General features: G+C 36.9%; 1 protein-coding gene across 1 annotated transcript in view; it reads left to right on the forward strand.

Moving 5' to 3' along the window:
• The window catches only part of NECAB1 (N-terminal EF-hand calcium binding protein 1), a 182,570-nt gene that overhangs the window by 79,588 nt on the left and 89,532 nt on the right, over nucleotides 1–13,450 (forward strand). The window contains exon 5 of the mRNA XM_026495772.4: nucleotides 6,347–6,444. Coding sequence (XP_026351557.1) covers nucleotides 6,347–6,444 — 98 coding nt within the window. The remainder of the gene's footprint in view (nucleotides 1–6,346; nucleotides 6,445–13,450) is intronic.

The following is a 13,450-nucleotide window of genomic DNA, read 5'->3' on the forward strand; positions in this document are numbered from 1 at the left end:
GTTTTCTTCTAGGAGTTATATGGTTTCAGGTCTTAAATCTAAACCTTTAATCCAATTTAAGTTGATTTTTTGGGTATGGTGAAAGATAGGGTTTCAGGATTTTTTTTTCCTTTGCATATAGCTGTCCAGATTTCCTAACACCTTTTATTAAAAAGAGTGCCCTTTCCTCATTGCATATCTTGGCTCCTTTGTCATAAGTTAATTGGCCATATATGCATGGGTTTATTTCTGGGCTCTTCTGTTGATCTATGTGTCTTTTTATGCCAGTAACATACTGTTTTGATTACCATAGCTTATAGTATAACTTTAAATTGTGAAGTGTGATGCTCTTCAGCTTTGTTCTTTCTCAAATTGCTTTTGCTATTTGGGATCTTTCGTGATTCTATACAAATTTTAGGATTGTTTTTTCTATTTCTAAAAAATACCATTGGAATTTTTGTAGGGTTTGAATTGAATCTGTAAATCGCTTTGGATAATATGGACGTTTTAACAATATTCTTACAGTCCCTGAGCACAGACTAATTTTCCACTTGTCTTCAATTTCTTTCATCAATATATTACAGTTTTTATAGGTTATGTGCAGATTTTTTACTTCCTTGGTTAAATTTATTCTTAGATATTCTTTAAAGGCAATTAAAACTGGGATTTTCTTTAGTTTTCTAGTAGTTCATTTTTAATATATAGAAATACATCCGATTTTTATATAGTGATTTTGTACCCTGTAGCTTTACTGAATTTGTTGATTCTAACAGTTTTTTGGTAGAGTCTTTAGGGTTTTCTATTTATAATATCCTGTCAAACAGTGACAGTTACCTTTCCTCTCTGACTTGGATGACTTTTCTTTTTCATGCCTAATTATTTTGGCTAAGACTTCCAATACTCTGTTGAATAAAAGTGGTATCTTCTTCCTGATTTTAGAGCAAAAGTTTAAACTTTTCAGCATTGATATGATGTTAGCTGTGGGCTTATTGTATTTGTCCTTTATTATGTTGAGGTGTCCTTTATTATGTTACCTCTATACACACTTTGAGAGTTTTTATCATGAATGATCATGGAATTTTATCCAATGCTTGATTTTTATGGGTGTTGAACCATCCTTACATCTCTGGAAAAAGTCCACTTGATGGTGTATGATCCTTTTAATGTATTGTTGATTTCAGTTAGCTAATATTTTGTTGCGGATTTTTACATCTGTGTTCATGAGGGATACTGACTTGTAGTTTTTTGTAGTGTGCTTGTCTGGTTTTGGTAGGAAGGTGATATGGCCATATAAAGTGAGTTTTGAAATATTCCTTCCTCTACCACTTTTTTGAAGAATTTGAGGTTTGCTATTGTTCTTTAAATGTTTGGTAGAATTCACCAGTGAAGATATCTGGTTCTGGACTTCTGTTTGTTTGAGAGTTTTTTTTTTTTTTTTTTAAGATTTTATTTATTTATTCGACAGGATAGAGACAGCCAGCGAGAGAGGGAACACAAGCAGAGGGAGCGGGAGAGGAAGAAGCAGGCTCATAGCGGAAGAGCCTGATGTGGGGCTCGATCCCATAACGCTGGGATCACGCCCTGAGCCGAAGGCAGACGCTTAACCGCTGTGCCACCCAGGCGCCCGTTTGAAAGGTTTTTGATTACCGAATCGATTTTCTCACTAGTAATTGGTCTATTCAAATTTTCTATTTTGTTGTGAGTTAGTCTTTGTAGGGTGTATATTTCTGTTCTAGGAATTTATCCACTTCTTTTAGGTTGTCCAACTTGTTGGTACGTAGTGGTTCATAGTAGTCTCTTATGATCCTTTGTATTTCTATTCTATCAGTTGTAATGTCTCTTTCATTTCTGATATTTAGTCCTCTTTTTTTCTTAGTCAATCTAGCTAAATGGCAATTTTGTTTATCTTTCCAGAAAAACCCAGCTCTTACTTTCATTGATTTATTGTCTTTTTGGTCTCTATTTCATTTATTTCTGCTCTGATCTTTGTTAATACCTTCATTCTCCTAACTTTGGGCGTCATTTGTTCTTTTTAGTTTTCTTAGTTTCTTGAGGTACAGAGGTCGGTTATTTGAGATCTTTGTTGTTTCTTGATGGAGGTAGGCATTTAGCTCTATGAACTTGCCTTTTACAACTGCTTTTTCTACATCCCATAAGTTTTGTTATGTCGTATTTTCACTTTCATTTGTCTCAAGGTGTTTTTGACGTTCTCTTTTGATTTCTTCTTTGATTCATGGTTGTTCAGAAGCATGTAGTTTAATCTCCACATATTTGTGAATTTTCATTTTCATCTTGTAATTGATTTCTAGTTTCATACCATTGTGGTCAGATAAGATGCTTGGTATGATTTCAGTCTTCTTAGATTTATTAAGACTTGTTTTGTTACCTAACATATGATCTATCCTGGGGAATGTTCCTTGTGTACTTGAGAAGAATTTGTATATTGTTGCTTTTGGATGGAATGGTGTGTGTGTGTGTGTGTGTGTGTGTGTGTATACATACATATGTATGTGTGTATATATAACCCATTTAGTCTAATGTGTCATTTAAGGCCATTGTTTATTGATTTTTCTGTCTGAATGATCTGTTGATGTAAGTGGCATATTAAAGTCCTTTACTATTATTGTATTACTGTATATTTCTCTCTTTAGGTGTGTTATTATATGCCTTACATATTTATGTGCTCCTATGTTATGTGCCTATATATTTATAAATGTAATATTCTTTTGGTGGATTGACCCTTTATCATTTATAATAACTTTCTCTGTCTTTTTTAAATTATCTTTGTCTTAAAGTTTATTTTATCTGATATAAGTATAACTACTCAAGCTTTCTTTTGGTTTCTGCTTGCATGGAATATCTTTTTCTATCCCTTCACTTTCAGTCTGTGTCCTTATATCTCAAATGAGTCTCTTGTTGGAAGCATATAGATGGATTTTTTAAATTCATCCATCCATTCTGTCTTTTGATTAATGAATTTAGTCCATTTGCATTTAAAGTAAGTATTGATATGTATGTTCTTATTTATATATCATTGATTGTTTCCTGACTGTTTTGTAGTTCCTCTGTTCCTTTTTCTCTTTCTTTCTTTGTGATTTGATGTTTTTCTGTAGTGGTGTATTTCAGTTTTCTGTGTGTGTGTGTGTGTGTGTGTGTGTGTGTGTGTGTGTGTGTGTCTGTGTCTGCTGTAGGTTTTTGCTTTGTGGTTACCATGAGGCTTACATAAAACTATTTATAACTGTCTGTTTTAACTTGATAACAACTTAAGTTTGAACACATTCTAAAGCTCTACAATTTTATTCCCTCACTCCTGTGAAACCTTTTATGTTTTAGATGTCACAATTTACATATTTTTATCTTGTGTATCTGGTAACAAATTACTGTAGTTATCATTATTTGGATACTTTTGTCTTTTAACCTTCATACTAGTTTTATAAGTGATTAACCCTCCACTTTTCCAACATGAGATTATTCTAAATTTTACTATACGTTTACCTATACCAGTGAGATTTATCCTTTCATGTGTGCTCCTATTAATAATTAGTACCCTTTCATTTCAGCTTAAAGAAGTCTCTTTAACATTTCTCGTAAGGCCAGCCTAGTGGTGATGAACTCCTTTTGCTTTTGCTGCTCTGGAATATTATATATCTCTCCAATTCTGAAGGACAGATTGCTGGGTAGAGTATGCTTGGTTGGCAGTATTTTTCTTTTAGCCCTTTGAATATATCATGCCACTCTCTTCTGGCCTCCAAAGTTTCTGCTGAAAATCTGCTGATAGTCTTATAGGGGTTCCTTTGTACCTAACAAGTTGGTTTTCTCTACTTTTAAGATTCTCTCCTTGCCTTTAATTTTTGACAGTTTAATTATAATGTGTCTTGGTGAGGTTAACTGTGGCTTCACCTTAATGGGAACCTTATGGGTTTCCTGGATCTGTAGGTCTCTTTCCTTAGGTTGGAGAAGTTTTCAGACATTATTTTTCCAAACAAGATTTCTTGCCCCCTTTCTCTCTTTCCTCTCCTTCTGGGACCTTATAATCTGAATGTTGGTTCACTTGATGATGTCCTATAAGTCTCTTAAGCTATCCTGACTCTTTTTCATTCCTTTTTCTTTTTGCTGCTCTGACTGGATAATTTCAACTGCCCTTCAAGTTTCCTGACCCTTTCTTCTCCTTCATCTCATCTGTTTTTGAAGCCCTCTGTTGTACTTTTCACTTCAGTTATTGCATTCTTCAATTCTATGACTTCTATTTGGTACTTTGTATTTTGTATCTTTGTGAAATTCTAACTTTATTCTCTCCTTTTATCTATGTTAAATGTCTCTGGCTCCTTCATCTAATTTTCCTCTTTGAGTTTATTGGCGCCCTACTTGCCCTGGTGCATCCCCCTTGGTAAGTTATAAAATAATTTGAGTGGCACTGACCTGTGCCACCTCAAAATAACTCTTATACTTAAGCTCCTATCCAGGGCTTGGGTGTTGTAGTTCTTTCTACTCAGAGTTATTTTGCGTTCTAGTGTATTGGTTGGAGAGTAATTTTTTTTTCTCCTAACTACTTTGATAATTGAGATGAATGAGTAGATGAAGAGGAAGGAAGGCTAGATAGGTGTTAGCTCAGAAACCTCATTGTCTTCTTGTGTTCTTTATCAGCATGTGTCTTCCTAAACTTGATTTCACAGTAGAAAGGCAATTTTATAGTCTCTCCAGGGGACCCTAATTGATTAAGTCAGATATCTTGTTTATGAAAATATTTTAAAAGGTGGTGTTCCTTCATGTTTTGTTTTTTAACCCTTATTTTTAAGCACCAAATTCTATTTTTCACTTAATATATTCTGTCGTCTTGCATTTGAAATCCCCATTAGTCTTTTTTGAGCCTTTTATATATTAAAAATATGCTAATAATTTTACTTTTTCCATTTTTTATGTTTTGCTTGTTTCAACTTAGTGTGGATTCTACTCTGCTAATTATTTTTGTCGAAGTCAATATTCTGTAGCCACATTAACTGCTTGCTAGTTGAACAGTTGTGTTCACAGGGACTTCATTTATTGCAAATAATGGCAACAAGGTCCAATATGTTGGTCAACACTCACAGAAAATCAATATCAGAACCAGGAATTAAAATGTTACTGTCAAGCAGGTATTTAAGGAATACCTGCTTCCTTATTTATTTTCCAACGAATCCCTTCCTGAAAGAACCCTGTGTGAGATGATTTACACCATACATTTTTTAAGGAATGCATAATCAAGAATGCTTTTGCTTTTTGTCAAAAATATGCCATGCATTTTTAATCCATGTGTACACAAATTATAATTTGACAGTGATAATCTAGAATTGATTTATTGCTCACCTGTGTTTGTTTTTCGTAGATAATTTCTGCACATTTACTCATAAATCATTCAGTGGTACTTCTCTTTTGTTATTAGTATCAATGTCAACAAGTAATTCCATCTTGAGTGTTCAAGTTTCCATGAAACATGCTGAAATTTATCCCAGTGGTCTCACATAGCTTTATGTTTTTTCTTTTCATTCAAGTTGATTCCCTAAATACTTACAGCACATTAAAGAGAGGCAATAATAAACTGCTCATCCAAAGATGAGTTCACAGGAATGGTGAGGGCTAATGATTTTCCAGTGACCGAAAGTTCTAGGTCTTTTCAATATATGACTTTCTATGAATTTTGGTTAGGCCAGATCTCTCATTTCAGAAATATATAGATTTCTATAAGTAAATATGAGGTTTTGCATTTCTCTCTCCTATACTTCAGCTTGTTTGGGATCAGTCTATATTCCATACTCCTAATTGGAACACCCAGTGTATTATTTATTTCTACCAATTGAAAAATGTGATAAGCATCCATTTGCTCTGCCCAGATTGTTAAAAAAAAATTAAATCATGATAAGTACAGTAACATGGGAGGTGCTAAGGGGGCCATCCTTGTGTTTTGTAGCATTATTAATTCTTAACCAGGAGGAGAGCTTACCTTGCTTAAATGTCTCCCAGGAAAAACAGTAAAATGTAGTTTAATTTTTTGCTGAAACTACTGTCTTAAAAAGTGCTATAATAATATGCTATTGAGAACAATTTTTTATCGTAACAGTCTTGTCCATAGATACAGATTCATTTTTTTTCCTATTTTTGTAAGAAAGATAATTTCGTCAAGGGTAGTGGTAAACATTCAGTTTTGTTTTTGTTTTTGTTTTTTTTTTAATGAAATGAGTATATTGACACCCTAGTCTCTTTTGAAAACCCTCCGGTTTTCACTTACAGCATTTTGTTTTACACATTCATGGAGCATATCGTCAGTTGATTTTGTTGTTATTTTATGATATCTAAATGCAAACATGATTTTTTCTAATATTTTTACTTTCAGAATATTTTTCCCAGCACTTGGGTGAATATGAGAACGTACTAGCAGCACTTGAAGACCTAAATCTTTCCATCCTGAAGGCAATGGGCAAAACAAAAAAAGTAAGGAAATGTTGGTGTTTATTTTCTGTAAAACTCTTCTTTGAAAAAATTTTCTTAAAAATCCTGTTTCCTAATGTATTGTAAAAGTATACATTGGTTTTTGTCACTGATAACTTACTTTCTCGATATTAAATGAACTATTGTAGCCATTCACAATACAATTACAGAATACTAGGTGCCAGAAACTGTGCTTTTTGCTGAGGATACAAAGAGCTATTCAAGCAGCTCTTACTGTGGTCTCGAGCAATGGCAGTATAGTACAACAGGGGGAAGCACAAGATGGGGCACCTGATTCGTGCTGGAGGAGATAACACCTGAGCAATTACAGATGAAATTATAGCTAGGGAAAGGTGAAACAGACACATGGAACAGCATGTACAAAGTCCCTGTGTTGGAAGGGGCACGGGGTAGGCACAAGGCATTCAAGTAAATAAAGATGGTCAGTAAGGTTAAAGTTTAGAACACTGAGGAGTGGCATGATGTGAAACGTGTGGTAGAGAGGGGCTGTACCTTTCATGATTTTGTTGGTGAACCCGAGGATTTAGACCTGTATCCTAGATGCAAACAAATCAGCCACATTTTCAGCGAAAATGTGGAAATTCATGCAGCCTTTTGAAAAGAGCATGTAAGAATTAGCTTGAGATCAGGGTAGATGGGGAAAATGAGGAATAGAACCAGGAAGATGAGTGAGGAGGCTAGTTCACTAGCCCAGGTGAGAGATGTTGGTAGTTTAAAGGTATTGGCAAACAATATGGAAAAAAGGAAATTAACTCTACATATGTCTGAGATCCTATCAGTAAAACTTGGAGAAGGAATGAATATGGGGGTTGGGAGAAGGACAAGTCCAGGATGAATCTTGGTTTTTAGCTTGTATGCCTGGGTAATAGCACTACTTTAGAGAATGCTGTAAGGAGACTAGGTTCGAGGAGGTAAGATTAAAAGTTCTCTTCTAGACATGTTGAATCTAAACTGCTTTTGGGATATCTAAGGAAATTCAAGTAAATCATTAGATACAGGGATCTGAATCTGAGAGGTCTAGATAAGATGTATGTTTGTGAATTCTTAATACTTAGGCGAAGAACTTGAACGACATCACCTGGAGAGAGACTATATAGTAGAAAAAGGAGAGGACTTAACACCGAGCTTTAAGGAACTTCAGTTTTGTTGGTGGGTGGAAGAGAATGAGCCAGCATGAGAGTCTGAGAAGGAGTGGGCAGAAAGAGGAGAGGGAATCTGGGAGATTGTAGTGTCCAGAAGTTGGGGAGAGTGTTCCATGCAGCACAGAGGTGTTGAGAGCACTGACTGCTGTGAAGGGGTCGAGAGAGATGAGAATTTCCTGTCAATCAAAAAAGATATTTTAGCATGTGAGGTACGTAGCAAGAAGTAAAAATCTTTAAAGCTTACATGGAATTTCCAGATAAAGACAGCAGATTTATGTGTATATCACTGAACTCTGCTCACTCCTAAAGCTCCCAAAGGAAACTAAAATGAGATATTTTTAGTGGGGAAACAACAGAAGTTGGGAACTGAAAAGCCAATGAACAAGTGGTCGCTGGCAGCACAGCTGACCCGTTTGATGGCCTGACTTGCAGTGGGAAAGCCGAATGGCCCAGGTGGGCTCATGGGCTCAGGAAACTGTGGCACTGGCTGCCCCTGGAGAAGGATGGGAATGGTCAGGCTAAAACTGGGGGGATTGTTGGAAATCTGTGATTCCCTGCCCTTCTCTATCCAGTTGAGCAACTGCCTCTTGATCCACCGACCTAGAAAACCTAGACTTGTTCCCCGAAAGGGTTAAAGGACAGGGTCTCTGGCCACAGCTGAGGGATTAAGGTAGAAGTTTACAAAGGAAATGAAAAGACCTCCAGGTTTCTTCCCACATTTAACTCCTGGAGTGTTGGCCACTCAGAGGGCTGGCATCCTGCAGGCAGACAGAAAGAGGTTGTCTCTGAGAAATCTTGCCAATGCAACTGAGAGTCTCTCTCATGATAGGTAGAGCTCAGCCTGGTCTCCCTCTTCTCCCCTGGAATCCTAAAAGCTTGTCCACAGCCCATCCTTAAAGATGTACAGTCAGCCAGGTGTCACCAAACTTCTTACAGGAAAGGAGGAGACCAAGACAAACCAAAAAGGAAGGAGGAAGGAATGAACGCACAAAGTAACACAGGGGACTCCACAGGAAGATGAAAACTCCCGGTGAGTCTCCTCAGCCTCCTCAGAGGGACAAGAGAAGATACTGTTTCCATGAAAAATAGGATGACAAACAGAACACTGAAGAGCTCTTTGAAATTAAAACAAGAGAGCAGAAATAAAGACTTAACGGAATTCTGGGAAACAAAGTTTAGAAAGTCTCCAAAAAAGTAAAGCAAAAAAAGAAGCGTTAAGCAAATTGGAACATCAGCCTAAGCTGTCCTATATCCAAATAACAAATTCCAGAAAGAAAGAACAGAAGAATAGAGTCTGAAATATATTTTCTCTTGATCTGTTAAGGTGTACTTGGAAAGTGCATAAGATTTTACTCCTTGGGACCTTCCCTCTAGAAATGGTAATTCTTTCAAACCTCTGCTTGGTGTGGCTGGCTTCTCTCCTTATTCTTTAGGTCTCACCTTTAATACCATGTCCTCCAAGAGGTCTTCTCTGACCACCTTATTTAAAGGGGTTGTGTCTGAGTGTCTCGTTTCTTGCTGGCAATGATCAGAATGAGTAACTATGTATTTTGTTTTCCTTGTCTGTAAGGAGGGAAAATACCCAGAGCCTCACACAAAGCCTGACAAAATGTACTCAAAAATTTATTGATTGGTTAAATAAATTGACTTAAATGGATATTCGTACAACTCTAAAAGCTAAGTAATTTACTCCTGAGAAAAAAATTGCTCCGAAGTCCATCTAAGAATTGTTCAGATATCCTCTAATGGGAAGGAAAAGCAAGTATATAATCCTTATTTTCTCACAAATTATACTAAAATCATGTTCTTTGAATTAATACAGTGAGGCTTTGTGGGATTTAAATCAAGATCAACCTGTTATTCTGGTCTTTGTTACAAAACTTCCTTCCTTCCTTCCTTCCTTCCTTCCTTCCTTCCTTCCTTCCTTCCTTCCTTCCTAGATTTTATTGTTAGCCCATGATGGGGGAGGGTCAGAGGGAGAAGCAGTCTCCCCACTCAACAGGAGAGCCTGATGCAGGGACTCTGGGATCATGACCTGAGCCAAAGGCAGATGCTTAACCAACTGAGCCACCCATGCGCCCCCACAAAACCTACTTCTTAACAACGACCCTTAAAAATACCTTTGATCTATATAATCATATTGCTTACTCAAGGACAAAAAGATCTTTTTTTAATGGTCAAAATAAGATTAGGAAAGGGTCTTTGTGTGATAGCTGAAAGAAGAGGAAAATGCAGGAGTTTGACAGTTTTTTCAAGCCACTGTTGCACTGACATCTCCCTACTGTCTCGCACAATGAACCCTTTGGAGTGAGAAATCCAGCATTTCTTTTTGAGAATCTCTCTATATTTTTATCCAGATGAAAAGTCCTGTCTCAGTAGGGAGGGCTGACTGTTCTAGGCTTTTATGAAAAGTGAAATGCAAGCCATTCGTGCAGTACATCTGTCTGCTGTGTCAGAGAATGGATAAAATGGCTTTCAGCGGCTCCACTGAACCCCCAGGAGGGGACGCAGGATGGATACAGCCTGTCACCATTATTCCCCCTTCTCCTCCCGTTCCCTTAACCCAAAGCCTTTCTCTAGGTCCTCAGGGGTTGCCTGGATGATTCTACTTTGCTTACTTTTCAGAAGAAACACCATAGGTCAAATTTTAAATGGTCATTTGAAAACCTTGAAAGTAGCTAAAAGCAGAACTCACCGTCTGGCTGTGGGACGTCACCAAAAAAATACTGGGTTTGTCTGTTACGTTTTTCTTTCTACAGTGGGGTGAGAAGCTAATGCATATCATTAGTGTGTAATGTGCTTGTAATCAAAAAGCAAATGTAGAATTCTGATGCTGAAGTTAAGTTCCACTTGTGCCATTTATATAAACAAAAATGGAATTCTGGAGTCCCTTAAGCCTTTCCCGGTAAGTCTTAAAAAGGAAATGGTCATAAGCCAAAGTGAAGAATGGTGTTCTTAACATAATTACCTAGGGTGTAATTACTTCACCTTGAGAAGTGAAGCTGGGAAAAATGTCCAAAATTAAAATGTATACATATTTTGTAGTTTTCACCTGGAAGTTATTTTTCAAAAAGTACATTCTGCAATACATCTTCAATTACTTTAGGAAGAAAAAACAGACTCCAGTCTTAGCATGATTGGCTCTCTGTTTTTCCCTTGCTTCTTGTGCCTGTCTTTGGGATCTGTAGACACCTTCATGCTAACCTTCCCATCTCTTCTCCAACCTTGTTTCCTTACATTCAGCATCTGGGCTCCCTGGGCCCCATACTCCTTTCACTTGTTAAAACTCATTATTTTTTTCATTTATGAGAAAAAGAAGCCTGTGTGTGTGTGTGTGTGTGTGTGTGTTTCTATTAAGAGGAAGGAAATAGCAATAGGTCTCAGAATTCCTGTCTGGAGAAAACATCATTAATTACTACAGTTTTATGCAGGATTTATCATTAGAAATAAAAACTTGAAAATTTCCTTTGTTTCAGGCAAAATGTAGGAGCTGAAATAGTACGATGTGTGGAATAGTGAAAACACCCTCACAGGCTCATAGAAGGCAGGCCCTTAATTCTTTATGGTTTCATTACAGTCTTTTTAAGTATTCTTTAAAAATAAAATGAAAAGCATTCTTGGACTTCATAGTAACCATAGGAAAATGAGCTTTTTTGACATCCCATTTGAATTGATCTATCTTCCGTGTGAGTGTGTTTTTATGAAGAGAAGGTAAACACTAGGGCCAGGGAAAATAGGAGAAAAGTGTCTGGAGGTTGCAGTTTGGCCCAGAAAGAGAGAAGCTGTGTCAAGTGTATGCTTCAGAATCTTCCTTCCAATGTTGAGCAGACTTGTGCCCAGTGCTGGCAAAAAGGAACCCCAGGCCCTTGGAAAGTCTACTCTGTTAAATCATGGGGGATGACATGGTTCTCTAGGAATCCTGCAGGAATCTGCAGTATCTGCTGACTCAAAGGAAGGAATCCTGGGCTGAGGAACTTGCCACCACTGTCTGAACAGGGAAGGGGCAGGACCGAGGTCAGAGAGCTGCCCCAGTTTATGTGAGTATGACTCGGGGGATAATTTAAAGGTGAGAAGAGGCCACTTTGAGGTTACTAGTAGGGTTCAGACAATGGTGCAGGTGATTATTTGAGGCAAGACCATCAACTGGTGGCTAGGAGGAGGAGGGACTCCAGCTCACAGTGAAGTCTGGTCAGTCTCAAGACTTGGATTGACACCCTCCCAGCAACCACATCAGTAGTTCTTCCTAACTGTTGCTGGAACCCTACCGGACCACTGGCAGCTGACCTGACTTCCCTGAGCCAGCTTACCAGACAGCAGCTTAGGGCTTGAGTGTCTCTGAGCAAAAAAGGAATGGGGAATAACAACTGATGCCAACTAAAGTTTATATAGTTCCTTCGAGTTTTCAGTGTGCTTTAACATAGGTAATTTCATTATTCTTCATAACACCCTACTGAAGAATATCAGGCAAATAAAAATACACGCATTTCAAAAATGTGGAAACTGAGTCATAAAGTGGTTAGTTGATTTGATATCCTAAAGCTAGTGAGATTTAAACCCAGTTCTCATTGGAAATTTTTTTATTTAAGGTTTGTGTGGTCCCATTGGAACATATTGCAAATATGCAATTCTAAGTTGTGTCGTGGCACAAAACATGGTCTTTGAAATGATTGAGGTCTTCAGAGTTTAGTTGTGGATCAATAAAGTCTGGAGACTTGTAGCTCCCATAGTTAAGTTATTTCCAACTTTGTTTTAGGCGAAGGAACAAATAGGTTTCCAGAGCTTTGTGTAATATGTGAGGAACATATGAAAGAAATTATAGACAGAAGCAGGTAACTAAATACTAAAACAATAATTAAACACTAAAATTAAATATGAAGGGTGGATAAGCAAAGTTCTAGGCAAGGAAGTTCATACAGAGTCTGTTGTTATCAGAGGAACAGATGGAAGGTTAACTAAAAAACAAAGGAAGTTACCTGCCACGTCAAACGAGAGATTTAACTTTTTGCCTGGAGAGTAAAATATATCCAAAAGAAAGGCTAATATACTGGAGATCAATAAGCAGAAATACCTTCTGAGCTCTGGGTAGATTTATAAAGGATCTGAAAGTATCCAAATAGGAGCCCACCTGATTTTTTTTCCCCAAATAGCTAATTATTCTTACACCATTTCTCCGTTTTTTTATCACACTCACTAAAATGCCATATTTACCATTTTTAAAATACTTATACTTGGATTTATGCCCAAGATCACTGTCCTATTGCAAACTGTATTGTCTAGTATTATTAATATGTTGTCTTAATTTTTGAATACTTGGGTATATTTGAAAACATGAAAATACAAATCTACCCTTTCTGTTCTTCTTTCCCAAAGAGTTGTTTTTCCCGTATTGCCATTTGTACGTAAGTTTTATAGTTGCTTTCCAATTCTAAGAAAAAATTCCATGGCAATTTTTATGGCTTTACATTAAATTTGTAAGTTTAAGAGAACTGTCATCTTGGTAATATGCCTCCCCAAGCAGGTACATACATACATCTCCGTTTATCCAAGCTTCCTTTTGGGTCTCGCTAAGTTTTTTATGATACTTCATATGGTTTCAAAACACATCTTTTTGAATCACTTCACAGATATTTTATATTTGTATTGGTTTTGTAAATGGCCTACCTCTTCATATCCCTAACTTAATATTGGTGATATCTTAGAAAATGACTTTTTTTTGGTATATAAATTTGGTAGGTACCATCTTAAGTAGCTACTCTGTGACATGTCATTTCTCATCCTTTGCTGATATTATGGGTTTGAACATTGAAATCCATGGCCGCTTATGGAAGAACCAAGCCGTCCCTCTG

This window comes from Ursus arctos, unplaced genomic scaffold (genome assembly GCF_023065955.2).
Source record: "Ursus arctos isolate Adak ecotype North America unplaced genomic scaffold, UrsArc2.0 scaffold_6, whole genome shotgun sequence".
Taxonomy (NCBI): domain Eukaryota; kingdom Metazoa; phylum Chordata; class Mammalia; order Carnivora; family Ursidae; genus Ursus; species Ursus arctos.